This window comes from Columba livia, chromosome 4 (genome assembly GCF_036013475.1).
Source record: "Columba livia isolate bColLiv1 breed racing homer chromosome 4, bColLiv1.pat.W.v2, whole genome shotgun sequence".
NCBI classification, from domain to species: domain Eukaryota; kingdom Metazoa; phylum Chordata; class Aves; order Columbiformes; family Columbidae; genus Columba; species Columba livia.
The window spans coordinates 78,184,411-78,212,093 of record NC_088605.1 but is presented as its reverse complement, the minus strand read 5'-3'; the positions used below and the strand labels follow the sequence as shown (position 1 = coordinate 78,212,093).

Below are 27,683 nucleotides of genomic sequence, written 5' to 3'. Positions count from 1 at the left end.
TTTGCCTTTCCCCGTGCCAAAGTTCCCTCTCCCTCTCCCTCTCCCTCTCCCTCTCCCTCTCCCTCTCCCTCTCCCTCTCCCTCTCCCTCTCCCTCTCCCTCTCCCTCTCCCTCTCCCTCTCCCTCTCCCTCTCCCTCTCCCTCTCCCTCTCCCTCTCCCTCCTCTTTCCCTCTGCCAGGTCTGCAAATGTAGCTGCGAGGGACTAGAGAAAGCTCTGTCTAAGGGAGGGGAGCTGGGAACAGAAGGAAGGAAAGTGAAATCCTCAAGCCAGTCCAAGGGCATTTGCTCAAATCTGGGAGGATAAACTAGCAAGGGCAAACTGCAGATGCATTTTTAATATCCCCATGTGAGATGTAAAGAGAAACGTGGCCTGCACAGGGAGCTCTCTTCCAGCTGATAGAAGGACCTCTGAATATCCTTCTTCACGAACACATCTCTGGAGGCCACAAGTCCTCTTCCAGTACCCGTGCTGAGGACCTTTCCAGGCGCACGTGCACCTGCTGGGTGGCGGTGACGCCTTCCTGGGGCGTCCTCAGCCTGTTGCTGTTGCTGCACCCCCACTTGCCTCCACGCACAAACACGCGCATCACTTCTCTGTCGTGTCAGTTTAGTTTTCTCACAGCAGACAAACTATCCTTGGGACAGCTGAATTTCCAGGAAGCCTGCCAGGGCATAGCCTTCATCTCCATAAAAAGAAATGAAATGGGAAAAAAAGAAAGAGATTAGATTCCCCGCAGAACGCCTCTCGTGCTCTCCTCCTCCTCCTCGGTGGCGGCGGCGCTCATTCAGCTTTCCAAGTGCCTTGGATAGGTCTGATGGGTGGGGTTGATCCTCCCTGGCTCCAGAGATGCGCTGTCTTTCTGTCTGCATTTCCCTCCCACCCTTCTGTGGTAAATAAGAGCCATGTGTTGCAATGTCAAGTAGTTCCTCTTGGTGAACTGGGATGACTGCAAACAGGGGATGGAGTACGGCCCAAATATGGGGTTTCGTCTGCACTTCTCAAAACTAAACATCTTGCTTCTGAGCTCACTTATAAGTTGTTGTGCCTCTCCTCTGCTGACAGTGGGTTTTTACTCTGCTCTCGCTCTTCCTCAGCTCCTCAACCAGCGATCTCTCTGGCTACGAGCATGGCTATCTGAGGAGAAGTCCCGACCAGTACAGCTCCCGGGGCAGCATGGAGAGCTTGGACCACTCCTCCCCTGCCTACTACCCTTGTCACCTGTCCCCGGCCAAATCCACCAACAGCATCGACCAGCTCTCCCACCTCCACAGCAAGAGAGACTCTGCCTACAGCTCCTTTTCCACCAACTCCAGCATCCCTGAGTATCCCGCTCCTCTGCTGGGCAAGGAGCACTCCTGCTCCACGGACAGCGTGCACCCCCGCGGCGGCCCGCAGGAGGGGATGAGGCAAGCCGACATCAGGTACGTCAGGACGGTCTACGACGCCCAGCGAGGGATCTCCGAGGAGTACGAGGTGAAGTCCTCCGCCTTGCTCCCGAGCTGCGAGGCCCGTGCCCCGCTGGACGGTCGTGGCCGCGGCATGCTCCACGGCTTCGGCCGGCACAACGCAGCTCCCTCCTGGGCACAGCCAGCCCAGGGCTCCTCGGACAGCCAGAACCAGTCCCCCAGGGGGCCCCCTTTGCCTCCCGCCCGCAGCGACAGCTACGCGGCCATCAGGCACCACGAGAGGCCCAGCTCCTGCGCTGGCCTTGACCTGAGCAAGCCCAGTCGAAGCCAGCCGAAAGGGACGTGGCCTCCGCTTGTCAGCACTCTCTCCCAGGGGCTGAAGAGCCCCTTTGCAGAAGGGCTTCTGCACACTGTGGTGGAGAAGAGCCCAGAGAGCAGCCCCACCGTGAAGCCCAAGCAGAGCTACTCCCAGCCAGGGCAGCCCCTGCTGCCTACTGGTGTCTACCCGGTACCTTCCCCAGAGCCGCACTACGCCCAGGTGCCCCAGCCTTCGGCAAGCAATAACGGGACGCTTTATCCAGCTCTGGCCAAAGAAAGCGGGTACTCGCCACCCATTCCAGTCTCAAAGGCTGTAGCCAGCAGCACCTTGGGCTTTGATGAGAATGGAAACCAAAGCACTACAAACAGATCAGCTGTCTTCTACCAGTCCCTAGCTGCTGAGAAAAAGCACGATGCTGCAGCAAAACTTCTCCAGCAAAAACCTTCTAGCTCGGTTGGCCCAGAAGTCTGTCTGACCACATCGAGAAAGGAGGAGCTGTTACCCAAACACAGCTTTCAAGCTCCACAGCCGCAGCTGAGGGATGCTGGTGAGAGAAGAACCCATTACCAGCCCAAAGAGGACTGGGTGGCCGAATCCCAGGAGGACAAAAATGGTAATGCACAGATAAACGAGAGAGACGCTGCTGCTCATCACCAGTGGGGTCACAGCACGGCCAAGCAGTATGGCTTCTCCTCCTTGCAGAACATCCCAGAGAGTTCCAGGAGGCAAAGCAGCTCCGAGCTAAGAGAGATGCAGCCAGGCGAGGGCTACTGCAACACCAGACTGTCCTTCTTGAACAGCAGCTGTAAAGAGGAGAAGGATCACAGGGAACAGGGGCCCAGACAGTGGAGTGACATGAACACACAGGCCTTTGGGAGTCAGGAAGAGGGGGGCATGAGCACAGCCCCATTCCATGCTGCTGAGCCCAAATGCGAAGAGCCCCCTTCGCCGCAGCACCCAAAGGCCTCTGATTTTGGGAGGAGCCGGCTCAGTTCTAGCAGCACCCAAAGCTTTCCCTACGGCAAACCAGACCCCAGCAAGCCCCGCTGCTCGGTGCTGGAGAAGGTCAGCAAGTTTGAGCAGCGAGAGCAGAGCACTCACCGGCCCTCCAGCGCTGGCGTGCCCAGCTTCGGCCAGCACTACGGGCCAAGCAGGGCGAGCCAGCCCTCGGGCACCAGGTCCTCTCTCAACAGCCTGGAGGACACGCGGGGCAAGCTCCACGAGCCCGGCCACCTGCCCGCTGAGCCAGGCAGGCTCTCCAGCCCCTCCGTCAGGAACGGGAAGCTTGAAGAGCTCGACTGGCGCCCCGTGGAGCTGCAGATGGTGGCTTCGGCGAAGCAGGCGAGAGCCAGCGAATGCTACAGCCTGTGTCCTGAAAGCAAGGTGCAAGTAAGGACGGCTCAGCTGCCAAGGAGTAAAAGCACGTTCCAGCTGGGAGAGGAGCCGGAGAAGGAGGTCCTGTGGAAGGACAACATCCAGGATGCCCACGGCTCGCAGCTGGACACACCGTTCAACAGGGCCTACAGGAACAGCATCAAAGACGCTCAGTCCAGGGTGCTGAGGGCCACTTCGTTCCGCCGTATCAGCCCCCCGTTTGGGAGCACACCCAAGAGGACCGCGCAGAGGCCCGCCTCGGCCCACGTGGGCATGAGGAGCACGGCTGCATCGCCGCACACCCCGAAGGAGAGGCACAGCGTCACGCCGACAGAAAGCAGCCTCTCCGCCATGGACTATGCCAAGGCGCAGCACATCTTGCGCATCGGGGGCCGAAGGCGGCTGACGGCGGAGCAGAAGAAGCGGTCGTACTCAGAGCCGGAGAAGATGAATGAGGTGGGCATCTCTGACGGGGACCAGTCACCTTTCTCCTTCCAGAAGAAAGGGCTCCATTTTGTCTTCCCAGAGAATACGGTGGCTGATCGGCGTAAGATCTTTGAAAGGGATGGCAAAACTTCCTCCACAGCCAGCATCTCCAAGCCGGAGCTCAAGCAGCTCCAGCAGAGCGCCCTTGCTGACTACATGCAGCGCAAAACAGGGAGACGGCCGTCCTCGCAGGACGTGGGGCTGCTGAGGGAGCGCTCCCACAGCTCCTACCTACAGGCAGGTGGCCCAGACAGCCAGAGCCTTTCCTCCGCCTCCAGCATGAATTCCCTGCAGGACCAGAACCTGTACCGCCGGAGAGAGTCCCTAGAGCAGGTGTGCAGGACGGGGCGGATATCTTCCACCCTTCCTCCTGGACTGATGGGCTGCTTCGACGTGAGCGGAGATGAGAAGAAGAAAGGGCGGAAGGACAGCTCGGTCACAAGCCGCCTGAAAACGGACAGGTGCCGGGATTCCAGAGCCAAAGCAGAGCTCAGCAAAGGCACACAGACAGACCTGCTGGGCGCGCAGGGCCAGCCGCGCTGCGGGAAGCAGGAGCAGGGCTTTGAAAGACGCTCGAGCACCAGGAAATCTGGGAAATCCATGTCTGTGGAAGACTTGCTCGATAGGTACGACAATCAGAAAGTCCCTGTGCATGTACGTTCCAGATCGTCTCCCACGGCAGATAAGGAACACCAGGTATGTGCAAACTGGATTGTACATTCAGTCAAGTGGTGCCCTCTGAACCAGGGAAAGAGAGGGGATGTCAGAGAGCAGGGTGATGTTCAGTCAATTACTGTGCTGGTTAGAGAGAAGTTATTATAATTGCATGTTGAGATAGAGACCAGTTATCGCGTTTAAACTGCCAGCATGCTGTTGTAAATGTTCGCCTGTGGGGTACCGCTTCTGTTCAGCTCTCGTTGCTGGGGCTGTTTCAGGGATTCCAGAGGTGCTGGGATTTCAGTACATCTGCTGGTAACGTGTGTGTGTTCCTGCTGCTGCTGACATCCCATCCGAGGCGTCCTGTGCTCAGCACTGAGCACCTTTCTGGTGGCGTGAAGGTGGTGACACGCTGTTGCTGCTCTTCTGCCTTCCCCAGCTTTCCTGCTGTGAAGCAGAGAAGCTGAGAGGCCGCTGGCAGTTGCTCTGGCTGTGCCTGACACAGCTGGGAGATGCTCAGCACAGGCACTGCCAGGTAATCGTTATGTTTTGCCTCCAGCCCTGGAGGGAGACACTGCAGAGAAAACTTAGCAGAGACCCTGGCCACTCTTTCCATGTCCCCTGCTTGGCAGCTGGGAACATGGCACTGAGGTCACAAATGGGTTATTTGCTGCCCCATCCCCATTTCCACACCAGGCTCCGTTCAGCACGGAGAGAGGGAGGAAACAACCAGAGCGTGTGGACAGGCTCCTCGCTCCAAATAGCCTGAGCGTTTGGACAGTCTGGCGTATTTACTGGGCAGCTGAGATCAAACACAACTCCTTCTACTCCTGCACTTGCTACTGGCCCAAGAACAGAGTATCTGGCTGCAGCAAAGTGATACGGGGTCACGTAATGTAAAGGAGGCTCTGGGCATCAGGCTCATCTGTGCGATTTTGTCACACTTGTGTTTAGTAGGAGGACGGTCCTTAAGAAGGAGTTAGGGCGAAGGCCAAGCTGCAGCTTTTCTCTGCCTCCTGGAACAGGCAGAGCAGCAACAAAAACAAGCATCTGGAAAAGGAAAAATCACTAAAATGTACTTTTCAGTGGCAGGCTGGACAACACACAGCCCTAGTTCAGTTTTAGCCCAACCCCTCCCTTGGGCAGGGCACGTACAGGGTAGCTCTTGAGGTCTTTATTTCCCCCTTGTTGCCAGGTTTTCAGGCCGAGCTCCTGCCCGTTGGGCGCTGGTCGGGGGAGCGGGGGAGCAGCTGTGCAGACTCGCCCGCGGGGCTCCGCTCAGGCCCAGGAGCGCCAGAGCAGCCCTTGCTGTTATCTGTTGTGTCTGCTTCTGCAATGAGGATTTAGTCCCAGAGGCAGCAAGGCACTTGTGAAAAAGCTGTTCTTGCATCCTAGCTCAGGAAGGCGTGTTGGACTGCAAACACACACACCAATCTGGAAGTGTCTGTTCGAAAGGGAAGTATATGTTTAAGCGCTCTCTTAATTAGGCATTTCTGAACTGTCTCCAATACAAATCCACAATTATAGAAGTGGGGGACAAAGCCAAAGCAACGAGGTGATTTATTTTTTGTTTTACCCTTTTCAGGTTTTTTGTGGGAAATGTGTATTTCCAGTGCAGCAGCCGACTTCTCCGCCTCGCTGTATGTTTTTCAGGGCCTTGCGTACAGTGTATAATGTTCCTGTCAGGCTGCATGTAAATCACATTGCAGTGTCACTGTAGGAATTTGTTTAAAGATATAAGGCAATTGATAGCCGTGTGGAATTATTAGCTCTCAGTCTCCAGAGCACATTCTCAGCCTCCTTCCCTCTGCTTTTTCAGTCTCTCAGGCTGCGTATCTCCTAAATCAGGATCTGCGCTCCCCCTCCTCTGCGGCCACGCTGACCAGAGCAGCGAACTGCTGAGGGTGTGGGGAGGGGGCGCTGAAATGCTCCATGCTAAAAGATCGCACGGGGGAGAATACCAGCTCTTGAAAAGCAGGCTTAGCGTTGGCTTTCATGTCTCATAATAGCCTGGTGTCCTGTGGTGGGACCTCTGGGGCACACAGAGGCAGATTCACAAAGGTATTTCAGCTGCAGAATTTCTCTGGTTTTAGATGACATAAATGCCTAAAGAAGAGGTAGTTCCTGCGCTTTGGCTTTCAAAAGAACCGAGTGACAGACTTTGTGATGGTTTTCAGCACTGTGGCTTTGTTCATTCAGCATCTCTGCCGCATGTCAGTGCTGGTTTGGCACCGGGCTGGCCCAGGTTATTCACTCTTTAGCGTCCTGGTTAAGGCTGCGCCAGAGGCGCCTCGGCTTCTTGCTTGCCTGGAAAACACGGGGGATGAGCACCCGGTCCCCCTGACAACGGTGAGCAGGATTTTAGGCAGGAACAGGGTGCTGGCAGGCAGGACACCATGCCAGAGTTTGCCTCCCATCTGTATATGGCAAATGCTGTACTTTCTTACTAGGCAGCATCAATGTTTTGTTACTTTGGTTTGCTTTTTGCTTGCTGTTAACGCTTTCTTTGCTCTCCAGGACCTGCTGAGAAGGGAAAACAGCGAATTTGGCCCCATGGTGAGAGATCCTTTCTATGTGGTCAGCGCAGGAGCCAGGTAGGTGTACGTTAACGTCCCCTTTGTCGCCGCAGGGTCAGCTCTTGTCCTGCTGCCAGCAGCAGTTGTTGTGTGGTGTCTGGATTGTGACAAACTAGGGGAAACATCTGCATGGACACAGTTCTGGGTGTGCTGTGCCCAGCAGGTCAGGAGGAGTAAGTTGCTGTGAGCTTTTTTGTTCCACCATAGACATGAATTCACTATCAGTTCCTCCTTGTGTCATCTCAGAGCATATTTCTGCAGCCAGTTTCCATTTAGGTACCTTCCTGCTGTCTCCACTGAAGGATTCTAAAGGAAAAAATGCCTCGATGTCCCACTCTGGCTTTCCCCAGGGTGCTGCCTTCCTGAAAGCCAGTATCCATTTTCATGGGTTACCTTGCTGAACTGGGGGCTTTGCGTTTCGGCTGCTTTCCAGCGTGCAGGGAGGATGTTTTGCTCAGCCCCAGGAGCCAGAGAAATGTTTTTAAAAAGAGAAAAATGTAATAATAAAACTCATCATATTAGGGCTTATGTAACAATACGCTTAGCGGTGGGTTGTTTTGCAGTTAAGTAGAACTGAAGTTGATCTTGCTGTATTTACATTTAAATAATAAATAGACGCTTGCCCGAAGCTCTGAGTACCCAAACAGCTCACTCACATTCTAGTAAAAGCCAGAAGAGGGCCTGAAGGAGTTATTCACAGAGGAGCTGTGTTTGTCAGCGGGAGGTGCGCTGCCCGCACAGCTCTCAGCGCTCAGCGCACAGCTCTCAGCGCACAGCTCTCAGCTCTCAGCGCGCAGCTCTCAGCGCACAGCTCTCAGCGCACAGCTCTCAGCTCTCAGCGCACAGCTCTCAGCGCACAGCTCTCAGCTCTCAGCGCACAGCTCTCAGCGCACAGCTCTCAGCTCTCAGCGCACAGCTCTCAGCTCTCAGCGCGCAGCTCTCAGCTCTCAGCGCGCAGCTCTCAGCTCTCAGCGCACAGCTCTCAGCGCGCAGCTCGGGCCGGCCAGTCCCATCCCAGTCCAGCTGGAGCTTCCTCCCGCCTGCCTGGCCGTTCTTGCCCCCCAGGACATAAATGCTGGTTTGGAGAGGCTCCGTCTGCCTTCAGGCACGTCCCTTCACAGTTATTTAAAACACACACTTTTACTTTGATTTAGAATAACTTCTTCCATTTTTTTTTCCCAAGAACAGCACAGCTGTTTTAGTTCATCTAGCCTCCCTACTTCTTATCATTCTTCTCAATAACTACTTGCTGCTGCTTTTTTTTTTAAACAACGAATTTTCCAAGTAACAGGATTGAATGCCCAGACAGAAAACAAGTTTATTGCGGCACGAAATGTAGGTTTCTCATTTTCATACCTCGCTGCACAAAGATTATTGGTATTAACTTATCATATTTATGATGTTTCTGCTCTGTAGGCATCTTGCATGCTCTACAAGCATCTTTCCTCCTGGAGATGTGAGGTTGCTTTTCCTTCTCGATCAGAATTGGGGTCCCAAAAGGCAGAACAGAAGGATGGGAGAGGACAGGACACAGCCCGTGGTGCTGAGGACTCAGGGTCCCACCTCGCAGGCTGCAGGTCACTCCCCACACGTCTCAGCTCTCGAGTGATTTTGCTTGTGCAGCGGCACCTGGAATGGCCCAAAAGAACGGGCGTGAGGTTGGGAGCCGGAGGGCTCTGACGGTGCACTGCTAAAGCCGGGACAAGTGTTGCATTTGACTCCCAGCGGGAATAAGATCTGAGTCCTCGGCAGCCTGACGAGGACATGTGGACCAGGACCTTACCCGCATGCCAGTGATCCACAGGAGTTCCACTATTAGGGCACTGCTGTATGTTCCCTGACCCCAGTGTGAATGAGTATTTCACAGTCTGGGTCCCACAGGATTTTTGTAGCATCTTTGATCCATCTCCCACTCCATGCACAGGCCCTTCAGGGAAGGCAGCAGCGGGTAGCAGGAATTGTCCTCCTAGGTTCCGTCGGGAAACAGCTGTTGAACGTGCTGGAGAGAGGTGGGAGCATCCCCACCAGGTCTCTTGTTCGAGGAGGAGGGCTGTGGAATGGCGAGTTTACGGCAGCGCTGGTCACTGGCGCTGCGTGCCGTACGCTGCGGGCTGGCGCGGCTCCGCAGGCCCACACCAAGCTGGCTCCGCAGCGCACTGGGGACGCTTCTTGCTCCACCAGCTCTAGAATCCACCATGGCTTCCACAGTAGAGGAGATCTTTCAGTCAGAGAATCATCATCTGGCGTTGGTGACAAACGCTGAGCATCTGAAAAAAAATACACATTGCTACTGTCCAGGAAGCCCAGACAATACCGAGAGCAGTCTGTCTGGGAAGCTCCCCACCCTAGCCAAAAACTGCCAAATCCTCTTCTCCGTCACACCGCAATAAAGCCAGAACGACCCATGTCTTTGGCAGAGTTACTCGTAATTTGTAGCACTACATCTGGGACCAAATTTGGGGCCCAAGTCTCAAATATCACAGCTTGGCAGTGTTAGATTATTTGAACAATGCATCTCGAGAACAGAAAATATATTGGCAGTAGAGCTTTATTGTATTTTATTTATGGTATGGCCTCATGTTTCTAGGCCATCTCTTGAATCTGCTGGCACTGTTATTGTTGCTCATTTTGTTTTCCAGCCAGATAGCCATGTAGGCAAGTAGGTTTGGCTCTGTGTTCTGAGCAGGATCCTCACCTAAAGGTGTTCCTCAGGCTCAAATGAGAACCTCTGCAGAGATCTGGAAGGAGTCGTTTAATCTGCTGACCTTGCAGCCTGACCATCGGTCTGCAGCTCAAGTGTCTTGGCTGTGACTGTTCTAACACCTGAGTGGAGCTTTTTTAACAACAGGATTCCCAAGGTTGTAAGAGGTTTTTTTCCCTTTTTCTCTGCAGTCAAAATACTGCATGTTTTGGCCTCAGTTCTCAGAGACAGTTGAATCATTTAATGGCAGCTTTCCAAAAGGAGCAGATAATGTAATGGGAATTTTTGGCCCATAAAGCTGAAATTCTTAAAATGATCAGCAATTGAGAGTGGAGCTTGATGGCAGATAATGTCAAGTAGTCTTCCTTACAGCAGTCACTAGTAACCTCATCTGTTACAAACAGAATCCAAACTAAGACTGAAAGGAACTTAGGTTTTCCTAAGGCACTTAGGTTTTCCTAAGCTTGTTTCTATTGGGTGATCATGGTGATGCTTGTGTGTGCGTGTGTGTTGTGCGATCGTGCACGTGGCCAGAGTGATGGGAGATGCCGAGTGGGAATGGACATGGCTCTGTGTCCCCAGCATCACTAGACTGGATTTTAGTATCAGTTTCAAAGCATGACTGGACCTCACTTGGATCAGCAGGCACTGACCCAGCCCTCCGATATGGTTGTGTAATTTTCTCATTAAGAAGGTGCACAGTGACTTTTCTTGTTTGTTGATAAATTATTAATCTTATCGTGGTCTGTCTCTCGGTTTTCAGGTCTACCACCAAGAAAGAAAGAAGCCATTCAGAAAAAATGGCATTCACAAGTTATTACCCTCATCCTCACCGCAGCAGCGACATTGCCACCGGGTCTGCCACACTGACCGAGAACCACAAGCTCTCAGAACTTTCCAGGCCAGATAGCAGGACTTCTGCATTTGTCCCATCCCCAACAGAGGCAAGGAGTCACTATCCTGAGCAAAAGCAAGGCTTTAAACCCTTGTTCCTTAACCTTATTCCTTCTGGATCTAGCCAGTCCTCCCTGAATACGCCCACCCAGACTCCTTCAGACTTCCAGACTGCAGGTCCGAGACAGCACCATGCCAAACGAGATGCCGGTCCTCCCGAGGGCAGCGGTAATGTTCAAGCACAGTCTTTCGATGCTGTCCAGGATAGGTTCCCTGAGACTCCCACGGAAGAAATGATGTGGAGAAGGAAAGCGGGGCCGCTTCACAGATCCCTGCCGCCCAAAGTGGTGTGGGCTCACTTGGTGAAAGACAACAGCTACTCCAGGGCTGTGATGCCTCCTCCAGCAGCTGGGCTGAAGTTCTCCCAGAGGTGGCAGTCCCTGCCGACACACAGCAGCACTTCTTCCGACCCAGACACTCCTTCTCCCCAGGGGACAACCCATCTCCGCATCTCGGAATCGGCCCTGCAGCTCACGCCGCCGGCATTGCTGCAGGACGATGACGATGACGAGGTGTTTGTCATGCCTTCCCAGCCCGCTCCATCCATCTCACCGCTGCTGCCATCCCATCCTCCTCCTGCGCTGAGCTCTTGCCCTTCTGCAAGCGGCGAGGAGGAATTCCCTCCTCTTCCCCCACCGGCGGTGCTGCAGGAGAGCGGGGCAGCTGGAGACAAATCCGCCAGGCTCACAGAGGAGGCCGCAGCAAGGTAAGGGGGGCCGTAACACGGCGTCTCGGGCGCTGTAAGGCCATATACAGTAAGATATGCGGGGCTCCAGACAAATGGCACTGACCTCTGCGGTTCTGCATGCCGCCATGACCCACCCACAGCTGTGAGCTCAGCGCACATGCCATGAGGGGAGAGGGACAGACAGACAGACGCGCTGCCTCTGGGCTTTGCTGGCTGCCGAGAGCCTCGTCGAATGACGTGGGCAAGGCAGGGCGCAGAGCAAGAAGACGGAAAGCTTTGCAGCCCATCAGCAGATGCACTGACAGGTGCTTCACCAGCACGGCAAAGCGGGTTAGGGTGAGAAACTCTTCTGGTCTAGTTCTGCCTGCAGTTACCAAATGGGTTTCAGCGGGGTTGTTCTTACTCGCTCCAGCATGAAGAGTTAAAATGGCTGCTGACCCCTTCCAGTTACTGGTTTTGAGAGGGAACTCTGAGAATCCATGACAGTTTTTCTAAACAGTTAAGAGTTTCCCAGAATACATTTAGACCTGGCGCAAAATAAGGCTGTTATGAAACAGTGACCATCTGCTGAGAAGTGACAACAGAAATATGTCACAGTAACACATATTTTTCTGAAGGACGGGACTTTGGGCCGGGTGCCCAGCTGGTTTCGCTCGGCACAGCTTCCTGTGCTCCCCGAGCTGCTCTCATCTCTGTCAGGGAAGAATGTGGCCGGGCTGCGATAGCGAGTGGCTTTTCCAGCGTGAAAAGGACCAATGATACAGACTGCTCAGGGTGCGCTCCCAAGTGGTGAGACTCAATGTCCCCAGCCTGCGGGCAGAAAACAAGCTGGCTTGTCCCTTGCTAGTCCTTGCTGTGTTGCAGTGACAAGAAGAGCAGTGTCCACGTTGAGGGGATGGAACACTGGTGCCAGTAGCTTCATAGTGTGTTGAACTGTGAAGAGACAAACATAGCTGTTAGGCCTTCATGTGTTCATAGCAGTCTTGTCTGGTAAGTTTATCTTCATCTCACAGAATTTTTCTCTCCGTAGCAGCTTCCAAAGCTTTCCCAAAGCCCTGGCCGAGAGGGAGGTAACAGAGCTGGGCACCAGTGTCGGTGAGAATAGTCGGTCCCTCTCACCACCTGCGTCAAAGCGGACTAGCTCTCCATCTGCTGTGGATAAGCAGCACCAGTTACCTGCTGGTTCTGAAGGTGCTCAGAGCTCTGATAGAGAGCTCACAACTCCACCTGAAGGCAACCGCAGCGACCCAGCAGTCACCGGGGAGTCCGAAACCAGCAGCCTGGACACCGGGACACCCAGCGCGGCACCTCCAGCCACGACAAAGACAAAGACCCCAGAGGATATTAAGTCAGAGGCTCTAGCAAAAGAGATCATCCATAAAGACAAGTCTCTGGCCGATATCTTGGATCCAGATTCCAAAATGAAGACAACCATGGACTTAATGGAAGGGCTTTTCCCCAGTGGAACGAGCTTGCTGAAGGAGAACAACATGAAAAGGAAGATGACACAGAAGAAAGCTGGCAGGACAGTAACCACAGAAGACACGTAAGCACTGCTTGTTTGGGTAGAGGGGGAGTTTGCCGGTTCCCAGGCGTGGGGACTGGCAGGGTCTCTCTGAACGCTGTCTCTCGTGAGCTCGGCTTTTCTGAGCTCACCTCTCTGGGCTGTGGAGGAAAAGATGCTGAGCTTGGTAACAGGGCAGGAAATGAACCATCTCCAGAGATGTTATTTGATTTTGCTATCTTAACCTTTGTAATCTGAAGCAATTCAGTCCAAAGCACAGAGATATCAGAGTAAAATCAAGACTTAAACGGTGTCAGGCAGAAAGATGATGAGAGGCCAAATTTTGGAAGGAGGGATGGGGGCACCTATTTGTAGGGGGATGCAAAGGTCAGCCCAAGTCCTGCAGCGTGGTTGCTCGAGGGTAGAGACTCCAGGTGATAGCTGGAGAACCAGAGAGACGTGAGTTTGGTGCATCACGCCAGGCTGAGCTGCACAAGGCCCTGGTCCTGCCTAGAGTCGTTCCTGTTCTGCAGAGGGGAGCACAGCTGACGGGCACCCTCTGATGGCCGGAACCCGCCGCTTCCTCTGCGGTTAATAGCACTGGGAGGGTAACACGGGCTCAGCTCAGACTGAACTCTTTTTTTTCTTGATTGTGGTGTAGGAAAGAAGAAAAGGAAACTCCTGTGACCCTGGTCACCTGTCCTGCTTATTACAGTGTTTCGGCACCCAAAGCGGAACTGCTGAATAAAATCAAGGACTTGCCAGAAGAAATAGGCGAGGAAGAGGAGTTGCTGGACATCAATGAGAAGAAGGTAAACTCAGCACATGCCACCATTTGCTGGTTACATTCCTGAAATATTTAATAAGCCCTAAAGTAAAGTGGTTTTCTATTTGCATAGGGCCTGGGTGCATTTAAGCCACTTGCAAAGCTTCATTAGGGTGACCCCAATGGAATGACGAGGACTAACCTGAGTACTTACTGCAAATTTGAGGATAAACCTTGCGGCCCTGCAGCTGGCCTGTGCTAAATCCCGGGTGTGCGGGTTGTTAGAGACGGTCCCTGGCCCCTAGCAGGAAAAAACAGGCGAGAGGCAAAGCGACTTGAGCAAGGGCAGCTCGGGTTTAGAAACAGAGTCCAGGCAGAGATCACACTGTCTCAGCGTGTGGTTTCACTTGAGGATTTTCCTCCTGGGCAGAGCAAACTTAGCAATTTTACCTGCTGCTGGACTCAGCCTCCAGAGAAACATCAGTTACTTTTTCCCTACACCTGATTCTTTGACGGGCCTGCTGAAAGCCGTGCGTGCCTCGGCCTCAGTCAGCACAGCCTCTGTGTGATGACTTGCATGGGGAGGAGGAAACATTGTCCTCTCATTTGGCAGCTACATCTCACTGAGGAATGGCCCCTGCAGCCCTTGCTGTAGGCTTGGGTGCTCTGTCTTCCAGGGCTTTTGCAGGGCCTTCTAATTTGCCCCTGTGGTTGTCTCACATCGGTTACCTGCTCATTACAGACATGTTGCGAAGCTCACAAGTCCCCAGGAGCCGCAGGCACTTGCATGGCTGTACCTCCATTTACAGACCTTAATGGCAAAAGCAGCTCTGCCTGCCTGCAAATTTAAAACATCCTACATTGCACTGGACAGAGTAGCACAGCCTACATTTCATGCTCTCTGTATGACAGCAGAGTTTAAACAACCTGAAGGACACAAATATTTGTGCAAATGCCATATGCTGTGAATGTTTAATTCTTCCTGCACTGAAGTCAGTCATAGGTTTAAAGAAAGGCTCCCAAACTTAGCCTCTGTCAAAGTGCAGGGAACTCCTGTGTCTCTAGCACACTTCCACATCTCTGGGTCCTCATCCCCGTGCCAGGTGTCCCCAGAGCAGAGAGAAGCTGTGAGGCCGAGTGGCGGATGGGAAGATGCAGTTTATCCTGCAGCGCTGCCATGGAGAGCTCACCTCTCTTTTCCATATTGCCTTACTTCTCTCTGCTCTCAGCTTCTATCTGCTAAGCAACATCTGTTCCCTGCCAGGCTTCAACACCATGGCAGCCAGACCAGGACCTGCATCAAAATGCCCTGTAACACACATGGTGAATAGTGGATTAGCTCTGTTTTGTGTGGCATTTGAGGCACAGGTAAGACCGCACTGGGTCTTTAGAGAACGGTCGCACCCTGATGGAAGGGACTGGAGACACTGGCCGTGCCTGCCATCTCTTCTTTCTGTGGTCCTACACCGATTCTGGGTAGCAAATCTACACAGGTAGATCATGCATGTGTTGCTAGTCAAAAGCATTTGGCTAACGCCTTCGTCTGCTGCTTTAATTATCCGTCCCAAGCCATAGAGCACTCAGCTTCAAAGGTAATCACGGCCATACCTGTAGCACTCGATGGATTCTTGGGGTGCCTGGTTATAGCGATGTGAAAGGTAGGGGTGATTAAACAAGACGAGGGTGCTGCTCCACGGAGTCGCTGGATGTGCTGCAAGCATCTGACAGGCTTGCAAGCAGACGTGAGCCTGCCGTGGAGGACAAGTCCCAGGCCTCAAAGGTTACATTTGCATGGAAAAACAGAAATAGATGGGAGCGATTAGGCCCAGACAGCAAGATCTGCCGGTGTGTTTGTTCATGGTCTGTGTGGAATAACATTTGCATAGGAATTCTCCGAGAAGGCAGCTACTCTGGAGAGGTCATTTGGATAAAACAAGCTCATTTCCATTGTAAGTATGCAAAGGAGCTATATTGCTTGGCATTTGGGATCGCAGGAGAGTCATGATTAATGAACACAATGCAAGTATTTCGCAGCTGTCCGGCTCCCATGCCTTCAGAACAAAGGTATGGCACTCTGGGCCTTCCCATGGCCTCCTGCTGCGGGTGGAGGGCAGGTCTGCACCTTGAGCAAGGCTCCCGGAGTGGGGAGGAACAACCTCTGAGCAGCTCAGCCCTCCTGGAAACCTGCTGGGGTTAATGCCAGACTTTGTGTCCAGCCCACAGCATTGTAATCATTGAAAATGGATCCTTCATTTGCTCCTCAGGATTTAGTCTAGCAATCAACTGGTGAGGACCTCGGATGTTTCTTCTGAAGGCGGCATTAGCATCATAGGCACAGGGAAGGGCAAGTGTTGGTTCGTGTCCCTGGATGCTCCCTGTCCTACCGAAGGGAGAATCCAAGTAGAGTTTTGGTTGTCCCTTATCCCAGCAGGTGGGATTTAGCAGCACTTTTGCTCTCCTCTTCCCCCGAGCTGCCTTGCTAACAAACGGCATGATTTAGCCATCCTTCCCCCGTAAGCCTGGTAGCTGGCGTTTGTTTGAAGAGAATCTTACTCAGATGTTATTCAGCCGTTGCGTGTACGAGGAAGCTGCCGGCGGACTGTGGTGCGGCCGCAGACCCGTGCGCTCCGGAGGACGCCCACGAAGCGTGCGTACCATCTAGTGGTGTCTGGCTGAACACCGCTCTCGACTTCCCGGCTGCCAAACCAGCCTTCTGAGCCTGGCTCTGGTAGGCCACCCAGGGGACAAGGACCAATTCAGAGCAACCCCCAGCCTGACAGGTTTGAAGATCCCTCCTCCTTTGAAGCAGACTGCTGTCCCACTTGGAATTACCATCAGTTTTGATGGAAAGAAGCCTGTGTTAGTAAACTTTGAGAAAATATTTTCAGGCAACCTTGTGATTTACTTCTATTTCACCCTGCAGCATTTGTATGCAGAGCAGATTAATGTATTAATACATAAATTGGTGCCCCAGCAGTGCATGAACTGAAGATGCTGAACATAGCCAGCCCTTGTGTCGAGAGCGTTTCCTGCTCTCTGTGCTCTCAGCTCTGACTAAATGGAAGCAAGAACTGCAAGCTCCAGGCCACCGACTTCTGCTTTTGCATATGTCTTTCCCCTAAATCCTGACAGAAATTAGGATCTCCAGCACATGCGCAGCGCTGCTGTTTCTGGAGTAACTGAACCCCGGGGGCTCCTTTTCTCTGCCAGTGAAATGCGTGCCAGTGTTTTCGCAAAATGGGTGCGTGCTCTCCGTGGTTTTGCTCAGTCATCGGGTAAGTTTAGAGCGTCTTTAGTTAAACGCTCGGCTGATCCTCCCTGTGTGAGGCAGGGAGTTCTGGTCACAGCTGAATTGGAGACTTGCACCTCAACACCAAAGCGGGCAAGTAAGGAGCAGTCAGTAGTTTCAGGGCACTGTAGGGAAGGGAAGTATGTAACCATTCCTTCTTCCTTGCTGAGTCCCTTGTAAGTAGCAAGTGCCAGCTCAGTCTCCTGTCATGTCGCTAATACAGCTTAAATCCATTGTTCTGCCAGTTAGTTGCTTTATACAGTTCTGGGCTGTAAAAAATACAACATGCAAACAAGAAATCCCAGGCTGGGGCAGGAGTGGGAATATGCAGGAGATGTGACTGGAACTCTTTTCACTCTGATACTTTAAAGAAGTTTTTGAAGGAAGGTGCATACGATTATCCTCTTTCAGATGTCAGCTCCTGGGTGTCAGAATACGGTACACCAAATCAGATGTCTCTTCTTAAAATGTTTGTTGGTGGTAGAACAAATTTATCTTTGTGTAATCTGATCGGGTACTCAGATTATCACCTAGATGTGGAATTTCAGAGTTTTCTCTGTTTCCTCTTTAACGTGCTCTTTGTCAGCCGTTGACCCTGCTCCTCAGGAACTGCAGCCATGTCCTCTTGCTGTCCTCATGCGTATGACCAGGGTGGTGGTGGTGATGACCCATGTGGCAATGTGTTTCCCTTCCAACAGGCTGAGCTCATCGGGAGCTTGACCCACAAGCTGGAAATCCTGAAGGAAGCCAAGGAGGGCCTGCTTGCAGACATTAAGATGAATAATGCTCTCGGAGAGGAGGTGGAGCTGCTGATCAGCCAGCTGTGCAAACCTAACGAGTTTGACAAATACAAGATGTTCATTGGCGATTTGGATAAGGTGGTGAACCTCTTGCTCTCCCTCTCAGGACGCCTGGCCCGGGTAGAGAATGTTTTGAGCAGTCTAGGGGAAAATGCCAACAGTGAAGAGCGGGTACGTATCTCTGCAGCCCTAGCCTCGTGGCCATTTTCAGGGCGCGGGACAGCAGCAGTCACAGGAACGTACTTGCATAAGCAAAGCCCTCCAAAAGCTTGTAGGAAGGCAGGTGCTTCAGTGCTTATGTATAAGCAGCAGTAAACACGGCTCTGTCCCTGGCAGTCTTGGTCCCAGGTTGTATAAATGTCTCAGATCCTGTGGCTTTTGTCTCAAAACAGTATGGCAGTGTTTGGGACAGCACGTCCGTGACCGGTGGCTGGGGCACAGGCTGTTGTGGAACAACCCACCACCTTTTGCCTCACTTAAAACCGCACGTTAACATTTTTTGGGTGGCAGTAGGAGACAAAGCCAGATTTTCCTGGTAGTTGTTGCTTTCAAGGAGGTTTTACAGACTTTCTTGGAGCACCTTCTGCTCCACATAGACTCTTGAATGTTCTAGTCAGATTCAGTGGGATTCACATTGGGAGCTCACCCTCCTCCTCCGGGCTTTTGAGTGTGTGTTCGGGAGCTTAGAAGCCGTCCCAGCTCCCCAGAGGTGGCAGATGTGGCGCCAGGGGGATGAGGAGGGGGGCGGTGAGCTTGGTGCTGGTGATACTGAAGCACTCTCTCTGGTGTGTGCAGAGTTCGCTGAACGAGAAGAGGAAACTGCTGGCTGGCCAGCACGAGGACGCCCGGGAACTCAAGGAAAACCTCGACCGTAGAGAACGCGTGGTCTTGGAGATCCTGGGCAACTACTTCTCCGAGGAACAGCTCCAGGATTACCAGCACTTTGTCAAGATGAAGTCCGCGCTCCTCATAGAGCAGCGAGAGCTGGACGATAAAATCAAACTGGGTCAGGAACAGCTCAAGTGCCTGATGGAAAGCCTCCCCACGGACTTCACGCCCAGGGATGCGACAGCAGCAGCTGCCCTGGCTGCAGCACTTGCTACCTCCGCCGGGGCCGGGGGTAAAACACCTCCCGCCGCCTCCTCGCTCTGACCATCCCCAGGTGGACCCTGGGTCACGTCCTCCCGCTCGAGCCTGTTTAACCCGAGTCCTGGGCAGGTGGTTCTCTGCAATGACAATGAACAGGTTCAAAACGAGATTTTAATGAAGGAAAAAAAAAAGTAGCAATAATAAATGTTTTGTTTTCCTTTCCTTACACCTCTGCTTCCTGGAAACTTAAATCAATGTGGACACAAGTCTCCTCCTGCCAGGGATGAGGAAGAGTCTCACGAGAAATAAACACATGACCTGTAATAAAACACATGACCTCTTCTCTTCCCTCCCTTTCCTGCCTACCTGGCACCACATTAAATAATGAAGGATCTAAAAGAATGAAGCCTTAAAAATAAAACCAACCCATTCTACCGAACATTATTGATATCTATATTTTTTAAAGAAAAGACGGAATGTGTAAGTTTTGTACATACTCTAATCAGGTACTTGATTTTACTTTGTTCTGTATGTAGAAAAGACACTTAATTTGTATTTTGTGCAAACCTTAACAAAAAGAGGGAACCCCAAAGATAGTCATGCAGTAGCTTGGAACATCTCTTCGTGCTTTTGTTGATGTTGTTGTTCTTGTTTTTTAATATAATAAAGGGCTATCGGAAGAAGTTTCAACCCGTTTGAACACATGCACCATTAAGTGGCCTTGGGAAGGATTTTTAACCAGGAAAATGCAGTTTTTCCTCTCCTGGATCTTGTGATCCACTGCTTCTGGAGTGTAAAGATGCTCCTGTGAGAAGCTGCCTCTGGGAAGTCCAAGTCAGTGTGAAGTAACGAGCTCAGGTCTGGACTCACAGGGGCGTCGGTTTTAAATAATCCAACTCACCATCTGTGTTACTGCTGCAGCCGGAATGTGTTCCCGTGAGACGTGAGCAGGGTCTCTGGTGACATTAGTTATAGGCTGGTTTGGTGGAAGGGTGATGTACACTAGGACATACAGCAATACCTCCTTTTTCAGAACCCATTTCATCGGAAATTATTTTACAAGCCAGAAGACGCATTCACTTGGCACATGGTGTTCTCTTCCTACCCACAGAAATCATGCACATGTAACAATAGTTGCATATGCCCTGGTTAGGCAAGAGCTGCCATAAAGACTGTTGCATTGTTTCCTAGCCAGGCCAGCCCAAATGAACTTTACTGTGTCAAGTTACCGAGTGCTGGAGGATCGCTGCCAGTGTGCAGTCAGCAGACTCCTTTTTTCGTTACAGAACACCTTTTCCTCTGGAAGCAGCTGCGTTGCTGTTCAAACACAGCGCCTGGAGGCAGCACGACTGGGTTACCACGGTGGCTGATGAGCCGAACTGGGCTCATCTCTCCTCTGGTATCGCTGTTGCACTGTCCCATCCTGTCTTGCCACCTGGACCAGAGCAGAGATTTTAGTCATGTAGTTCTTAAGTTCATTCCTTTCGAATTTCAGCTCCAGCATGGGACTGACAATCACAACATTCATTGCTTTCAGTGCTGCTTTTAAACCCCCCTTGGCTTTTTTCAAGGCTCTTCCACAGGCGGCTTGGCAGATGAAAGAAAACGCCAGTGCCCTTCTGTCATATCAAGCGTCAGTTCTCCAATACCCAAAATAAAATCTACCTAATTTTTAATGCTTTTAAAGCAGCAGGCCAGTTACAGCAAGCATATCCTTTTCATTGCTTCTGAGCTTCAGTGCTGTTCAGCCACACACAGCATCTCATGAGAACCCTTACCAGGGGAACTGATTTTATGCCTTCATAGCTAAATCAGAAACAAAACTGGAGGGAAAAACATTTTTGGGGTCGTTCAAGAATAACTATTTGTTTGAGGAGAGTTTCCAGGAAAGCAGTGGGGGGAGCTGCTTCAAGCCAATCAAAACATTTAGTTTGTCCGAAAAACAAATCCTCCACAGTACTTCAGTTTAGTTTTTCTGATTTAAAAGTTTTGGGTTAGATCTTTTACATCCACCCTTCCGTGCCACACTTCCCAAACAGATCAACCAGCCTTGGCACATCGGGCAGCCCTTGCGCTGCAGATCGTTGTCTCCAAGCCTTGGGCAGCCCGCCAGCCGTGCGGTGCTGGTCTGTGAGGCTTCACTAAATAGCACGGAAAACAGTTTCTTTTGTAGGGTTTCCAGCTAAAAAGTTTGAGGTTAAGATTGTGGTCGTTCACAGGAAACGCGGCTGTTCGGCGCGGCTCTGCGGTCCCGCGGGTCTGGAGGTGGATGGCGAGTCCCGCGCCGCTCCCTCGGTGCACACCAGCGCATCATGAGCCAAGGTGCAGTCACTTACAATTTTATGACAGCTTAGATCTTCGGGTGAAAAATAAGTTAAAGTCCACATTTCTGTGGTAAGCGCTGGTAAGCTTATCATGAGGGAAACAGTCTTTGCACAACTTTGTTCAAAAATTGCTCCCCTAACTGCAAGTTTCCCTGAGTTTGGTAGAAGCACATCTTGACACGTATGTAAGGTAACTGAACATTGGCCAAGCCAGCTGATGTTCATCTGAGCAAACTAGGGGCATATCTAGGGACCTGGTACCCAGTGCCTTTGGGAAAAAGGGCAACTTATTCATTGCTCCTTATCCCCCATTGCTTTTCCCTCGTGTTTTTAAAACTAGAGTATAATGGAACCTCACCTCCCAGGGCGATGACATGATTTCATGGGACAGGAGTGCCATGGCCAGAAATTTAGTTATTGTTTAGTCCTTGTAAACTTACTGAGACAAATCTGGATATTGGGTTGGGCTAAATTAGATTTTTAGATGTGAACCTGTAGAGAAAAGCAGTAATCTAGACACAGCAAATATGGTTTTCATTGCTACCCCTTCCCCAAAATCAGCGTCCCACCGCTGGGGCACTTCCCCTGGGAACTGAAGCAGGGACTACACATTACAGTATGTTACACACTTACTTCTGTCCTGTGCCTTTCCGGCTCAGGGTGCACACCTCTGCGCCTGAAGGATGTTACTGTGTTATCTGCCTTCTCTACACCGTCCATTCTCACTCTCAGTAATACCTCGCTTGCTGGGAAAATCCCAGTTTACCCAGTGCCAACTGCCGTTTGGTTTTGGGGCCAGTCAGAAAAGCCATGGGGAAGAGAACGAGCCATCATTTTTTCCTGAGTCAGCATTCCCTAAATCCTTATCTCAAACGTGCAGCCGGTTTCTGAGGAGCCCTCAGGAAGAGCAGCTGTGAATCAGTGTTGTTGCACGGCCTCCTGCTCAGCTGCAGCCTCGGCATGGAGACCCGGGGCGCGCTTTCCTGGGCCTGGCGATGGACCAGCCCGCGCTGCTGCCACAGCCCCCAGCGCGGGGGACAGAGGAGCCGGAGGCTTGTGCACCGTGGTGCCGTCTGCTGCGCAGGGTAGCGAAGCAGGTCTTTTAAACCTCGCTCTAAGGCCTCACGTGCCTTTGACAGCATGCTGCGCCTACATCCTGCGCTGCCATGCCGTGCCACGTGATGGGAGCTCTGTGAAAACAGAGGCATTTGACCTACAGTTTGCTTTTTTTTATCAGAGCCCGGGGGCAGTTGACAGTCACAAGGAATGCACATCAGATGCTTTCCTCAAGACTGAATCTAGTGAACAGTGTTTATGTGTCTGTTGGCTGGAAGTTTGCACACAAGCTCTTTTGGGAAGGTTACCTATAAAATCGGTCAAACACAGAGCACCAAAACAGCTCATGTGTCAGGCCCGATCCATCATGTCTACAACGCAGCCTGTCGTGGTCATTTAGACTGGTAATCAGGAGAAGCAAGCAAACCTAACTGGATAGCATTTCATACTCACTCCACAAATCCTGACTATAACATGAGCAGTGCCTTGTTATTTGCAAAATGGGAAACAGAACAAGCTTTCATAGAAGAGCCCGTGCTTTAAATCATCTGAGCAAACTAGGGGCATATCTAGGGACCTGGTACCCAGGTTTCTCCGTGCCTTATTCAGCCATCCCTGAAGCCACTGTTTACAGCTGGGCTTCATTCACTTCAGAGCTGTTTCTTCCTTTATTTGTCTTCTAGGGGGATATACATTGGCATTATGGTTTGGCTGTGCTCCTACAGGACTGCTGCTTGTGCCTCTGCACATAAATTAAGTGTTGTACACCTCTCATGTATTACAGGGTTTTCCTAGCAACATGTTACTGAACAAACATTGTTGATGTTGTGTGACTGAACGTGTTTATGTGGCCAGAGTGGTGTCAGTCTAGCAGACGGTCCTTTCCTGCCCAGATCAGCCAGAATCCTCTGTCTCTCTCCAGTACAAACTGCAGAAACAAGCCGAATTCAGGGTGCTGAGGAGCCCAGGGGGCCCTTGCCAGATGCTTACACACGGGCAGCTCATGCTGTTGCTTATGTGCATGCAGTAAGACAACCTCTCCAGCTGTAGCTGTGGCCGTGGTGCAGCGCTTTGGTTAGTGCCAAAATCTCTGCAGACATCTGCTGACCCGTGGCCTGTTGCAAGATGTCGGGGACCGGGAGCCAGCCAGCTCCGCGCTCGGCGGGGCTCACGGGGGTGGTAACGTGGCTCTGCTTGGACTGGGGCTTGGGATTAGGAAAACGTGCTCATTTTACTCTACACCCTGAAGAAAACTTGGTAAATGTGAGCCAGGCAGCTTTTATTCTCTGATTTACAGCCTGAGACAACACTGGCACAGCACCAGCCCTGCTCTGCAATGGGGCAGATACTGAGGAAACAGCTTATTTTTGCACAGATTGTTTTACCAAGCTCAAATAAGATTGTGATTTGGAAAAAAAGAATTGATCTGGGCAAGCTCAGGGAGGATGGCATTTGAAAATGAGTAGCCATCGGGGAGGGCTGGCGGGAGAACGCGTCTCTCTCACAAGTTTCTCTTGGCGGGTGCTGCCGTGGGCGCCATTTTACCTCACAAAGGGGCTGGCGGGACCCCCACCAACTGCCACACGCTGCTGGAGGCGGCAGCAAAGGGGACACCGGGGACGCTCCCCTAGCACCATCCCCCACCAAAACCTCCAAAAATGATAGCAAGGCTTGCTAACAATTAGCATCTGTGGGTAAGCAAGGCTAACAAGGGACAGCTGGGCTGGGGGCAGCCGGCAGGAACCCACACACAATGCCCTGCAGGAGGACGCACACCTCAGCCTGAAGTCTGCAGAGAAAAGGTGAGTACATACAGATCTTTATATATATTTTTTGCCTGCTTGCACCTGATGTGGAGCAGCTATGTTGGGGTTGAGGAGGAAAAAGTCCTAATTTGTTGGAAAGCGGGCACTGTAAGGGGGCAGTTTGCCAAGGGGTGTCCTCGGAGGGCGGGCCCCACGTGAGGGGCTGCGAGGCCGCCTGTGTCCAGGCTCTCAGCATGGCACACGGGGACAGCGCTGTCCCCGCTCGTGTGGCAGGATCTGCCCTCGGCCCCTGGGCCCCATCCACGGACAGCATCTGCGGGACCCACACCAGCGGCATCCAGCCTCCGCCATGCTGCGGGATGGGGAATCGTGTGGTTAAAGCCTCCGCCATGCTGCGGGATGGGGAATCATGTGGTTAAAGCCTCCGCCATGTTATGGGATGGGGAATTGTGTGGTTAAAGCCTCCGCCATGTTATGGGATGGGGAATCGTGTGGTTAAAGCCTCCGCCATGTTACGGGACGGGGAATTGTGTGCTTAAAGCCTCTGCCATGCTATGGGATAGGGGAATTGTGCGGTTAAAGTCTCCACCACGCTATGGGATGGGGAATTGTGTGGTTAAAGCCTCCGCCATGCTATGGGATGGGGAATTGTGTGGTTAAAGCCTCTGCCATGTTATGGGATGGGGAATTGTGTGGTTAAAACCTCCGCCATGCTACAGGATGGGGAGTGGGGTGCTTAAAGCCTCCTCCATGCTACAAGAAAGGGGAATTACGTAGTTAAAGTATCACATGCTCCGCACCACAACGGGGGCCTGTTAGCAGGTAACGCAGCTTAGGGGTAGGGCTGACTTTTTGAGAGACAGAAGTTCCCTTTGGCTTGTAAATGGTGAATCTGGGGCTGAGAGAGCAGGAGGTGAGGAGACAAAGAAAGGACAAACTGTCAGCACACTTGCAGAGCTGGCTGGTGGTCACCTTTTCCTTTCCTACAACAGATGTCAGTTAATTTCGTACCTCTGTTGTTTGGTCAGAATTGCCTTGCACCTTCTTTGCTTGTTGGTTCCGGAGGGGCGTGACCCAGCTGGCATCCCACGCCCCCCAGACTGGCTCTCCCATCACCTCCCCAGCGCTCGCCTCGCACACCCCACACGTACTGACACCATGTGCGGTTTCTGGGTGCACAGTGCCCTGCAACTGTCTTTCGGGCTGTGCTGAACAGCGTCACATGCTGTGGAGCCGCAGAGTCACTCGGATGGCCTATTTCTGTCAGGTGAAGTTAACGCCAACTGCTCAGGGAAAAGTTATATTTTCGAGAATACAAAGCAGCTGGTTTCTCTTAGCCACCAGTACTCTTTTAGGTCCTGCATGAGATTTTCATTCCTCAGTCACATCTACCATTTCCGAACTAATCTCTTCTGCAATTGGATATTTGTTCTCCTCTTCTGAAACAAAAGGTTACTTAATACTCACCCTCCCCATGCTCAGTGCTCAGGCAGCCAAGGGGCCAGCTCTCCCTGTAAACTCCGGTCTTCTCTCAGGATGTGTTGCTGGACTGAAAGGTAAAACTACCACCCTTAGGCCTGCTGTGGTGCTTTCTGCTCCTCCCCAACGCAAGCAGAGCTCAGGGTCCTCCCCAAGACACCGACAAGTGAAGTTGACCATGCACTTGCAGGAGAGTATTGGCAGGGACAAGCCGTGCTTCTACTTTCGCTGTGACCCCCTGCCTTGAGCAGGGCATAGCGGTCTTGTTCTCCTGAGCGCTCCGGCAGAAGAGACTTGTCATCGACCCAGGAGCCAACCAGGGCACTTTGCATTTACTCTGCCTGTTTACCAGTGTTACTTGGAGGAATAGGAGTAATTATAGCTCTGGGACATGGGAGAACAAAACTCAAAAGGCAGGAAGCACTGGCAAAGGCTTGCTTCCTTCCTACCCTTTCTCCTGGTTTGTGGTCTTCTTAGTGGTAGCTGCCAGGGTTAGGAAGCAGGATAAGCCTAATTAACTGTTGTGTAAAGCAGAAGATGGGGGCAGCCCCCATGAAGGCACTATTCATACCCTGAGCATAGTGGTCAGGAACACTTGTGGCTAATGTACCTCTAAGTCAGCATTGCCATCTTAACAGGTAAAAATGAGATCAGTTTGATTCATTAGTGCTGACAGACATACACTTCATCTCCTCAGCGCAGGCAGCAACAGCCGTGGCAGAGGAGCCGCTCTGAGATCCCTTGTCCTTCTCCAACAGGAAGGCCTTGTACTTTAAAAGAACTTGTGCGCTTCTGTGTACCCTCAGCCAGGTATTAACACACAGGGATAGAGCAGGGAACAAGACCAAAAGCCATCCTCTTCTCCCTAATCCATCCCTTTTGGAAGTAGCCTTCCAAAAAATTCTGAAGATTTGACAAGGGAAAGCATAAACAAGACTTGTCTCATGCTTTACACAGTAAATCCATCCTATCCTATAAATAACGCAATAGATGCGGGACAGGAATTCCAAGCAGCATTGTGTGTGCCCCTGTCAGTGTGAAATGAGATGGTCCTGCTATCTTTGTGCTACCCCACGCAGCAGCTGGGTACAGCAGCCGGGTACAGCAGCCCTTCCCCACCCACCCAGCACATACCGAGTGGAAACTTAGCCGAACTTGTGACACGGCAGCAGAGCCCTGTGGTGCTCCCCAGAGGAACAGGTGCCCAGAAAGCCTCCTGCTTGTTTGCAACCAAGTCCTTGCTATCACAAGCTGCATCAGCTCTAGAGTAAAAGAGGAAGAGCTGTGGCAGAGCTGCAAGGCAGCCTCCACAGCAGGGCTTATCACAGATTAGAGGACATCAGTAAAGCAGCAGGGTCCATGCTCCAAAGCCAATCCCCCATCGCTCATGGGGTGCCCAGCTCTGGGACAGCTACTGCAGTACACATCTGGATAGTGTTACTGCCACGCACCGCTTGTGCTGGCTTGAGGGGAACAGGCTTGCAGCCTCTCAGCCTCCCCATACACAGCCTTCAAATGGCTGAAATATTCTGCAGAGTGCTCTTGTCCCCACCCACACAACTGGCTCAACCACCTAGCTGCTCAAAATAGCAGAAAATGCAGCACTGGTCTACCACAGCCCTGCTGTGAGAGATTAGCCAACAGGAGTCTAATTCCCCCACTTGAGCAGCTTTTGGCTAAGGCAAGACCTCACACCAGCACAGTCCCTTGCCAGCCAAGCTGCCCTGGGGCAGGACTGTTGCAGCTTTGGCAGCCACAGAGCCAGCCCCCCACCCCAGACCACCTGCCCAGCTCTCCCCAGCAGACAGCACTTCTTTACCTGTCATCAGGCCTCAAACACTGCAGTAGTCCCCACTCAAGCCATCTGAGGTGGGCACAGCTAGCAGGCATCTGGGGAACAGCAGTACAGACATGCTCCAAGGCATTGCATGAGCAGAGCAAGGAGGTTGCAAGCAGAATAGACCATTTATTCAGCTCTTTTTACTTTAAGTCTGCCTAACTGCAACTAGTGCAGGGGTACCTCTAGTACCTCTTGATATGGGCTGCACCTAGAGCTTAGCAGTCAAGTGCTGCAGACACTGCTCCACAGGCTGCTAGATGGCTTGTCACCCACAGCTGCCATATCGCCAAGGCACTGACTTCAGGGTACAACATGACACTGGGTATCTTTCAGTGTCAAGACAAAGCAGCAGGGACAGCCTGGGTCTTCTCAAGACCTCTGCCAGGCTTGACTCCAGGATTCACCTTTCATTTGATGTCTTTTCACCTGGCAAATGCAGTTGCCTGCTCTTCTCTATGCCTTAATTACACTAGCACCAGCCTGCAATGCACCCAACTGCTGAGCACATCCTTGGAAAGCAAAGCTATTTGTGAGAGCACAAGCCATGCCCTGTCCCCAGTCAGTCCCCCATCCCCAGCAAGGACAGGTGAGCAGCACTCCCTGGCCAG

The 27,683-nt window shown here is 52.1% G+C and overlaps 2 protein-coding genes across 14 annotated transcripts in view; both read left to right on the top strand.

Annotated features, from left to right (window-relative positions):
* Positions 1 to 19,300, top strand: part of SHROOM3 (shroom family member 3) — a 128,595-nt gene extending 109,295 nt beyond the window's left edge. For 9 of the 12 annotated variants that reach the window (XM_065062860.1, XM_065062861.1, XM_065062859.1 and 6 more), the window contains 7 exons: positions 1,096 to 4,282; positions 6,761 to 6,837; positions 10,284 to 11,180; positions 12,193 to 12,708; positions 13,328 to 13,478; positions 17,420 to 17,692; positions 18,317 to 19,300. In XM_065062860.1, coding sequence (XP_064918932.1) covers positions 1,096 to 4,282; positions 6,761 to 6,837; positions 10,284 to 11,180; positions 12,193 to 12,708; positions 13,328 to 13,478; positions 17,420 to 17,692; positions 18,317 to 18,673 — 5,458 coding nt within the window. In that variant the 3' untranslated portion in view covers positions 18,674 to 19,300. The remainder of the gene's footprint in view (positions 1 to 1,095; positions 4,283 to 6,760; positions 6,838 to 10,283; positions 11,181 to 12,192; positions 12,709 to 13,327; positions 13,479 to 17,419; positions 17,693 to 18,316) is intronic. The other 3 variants (XM_021290142.2, XM_065062868.1, XM_065062858.1) reach the window with 1 other exon arrangement.
* Positions 19,301 to 23,741: 4,441 nt separating this feature from the next.
* SEPTIN11 (septin 11) overlaps positions 23,742 to 27,683 on the top strand; it is a 97,339-nt gene continuing 93,397 nt past the window's right edge. For both annotated transcript variants that reach the window (XM_065062909.1, XM_021290150.2), the window contains exon 1: positions 23,742 to 23,792. The gene's annotated coding sequence lies outside the window, so the exon portion shown is untranslated. The remainder of the gene's footprint in view (positions 23,793 to 27,683) is intronic.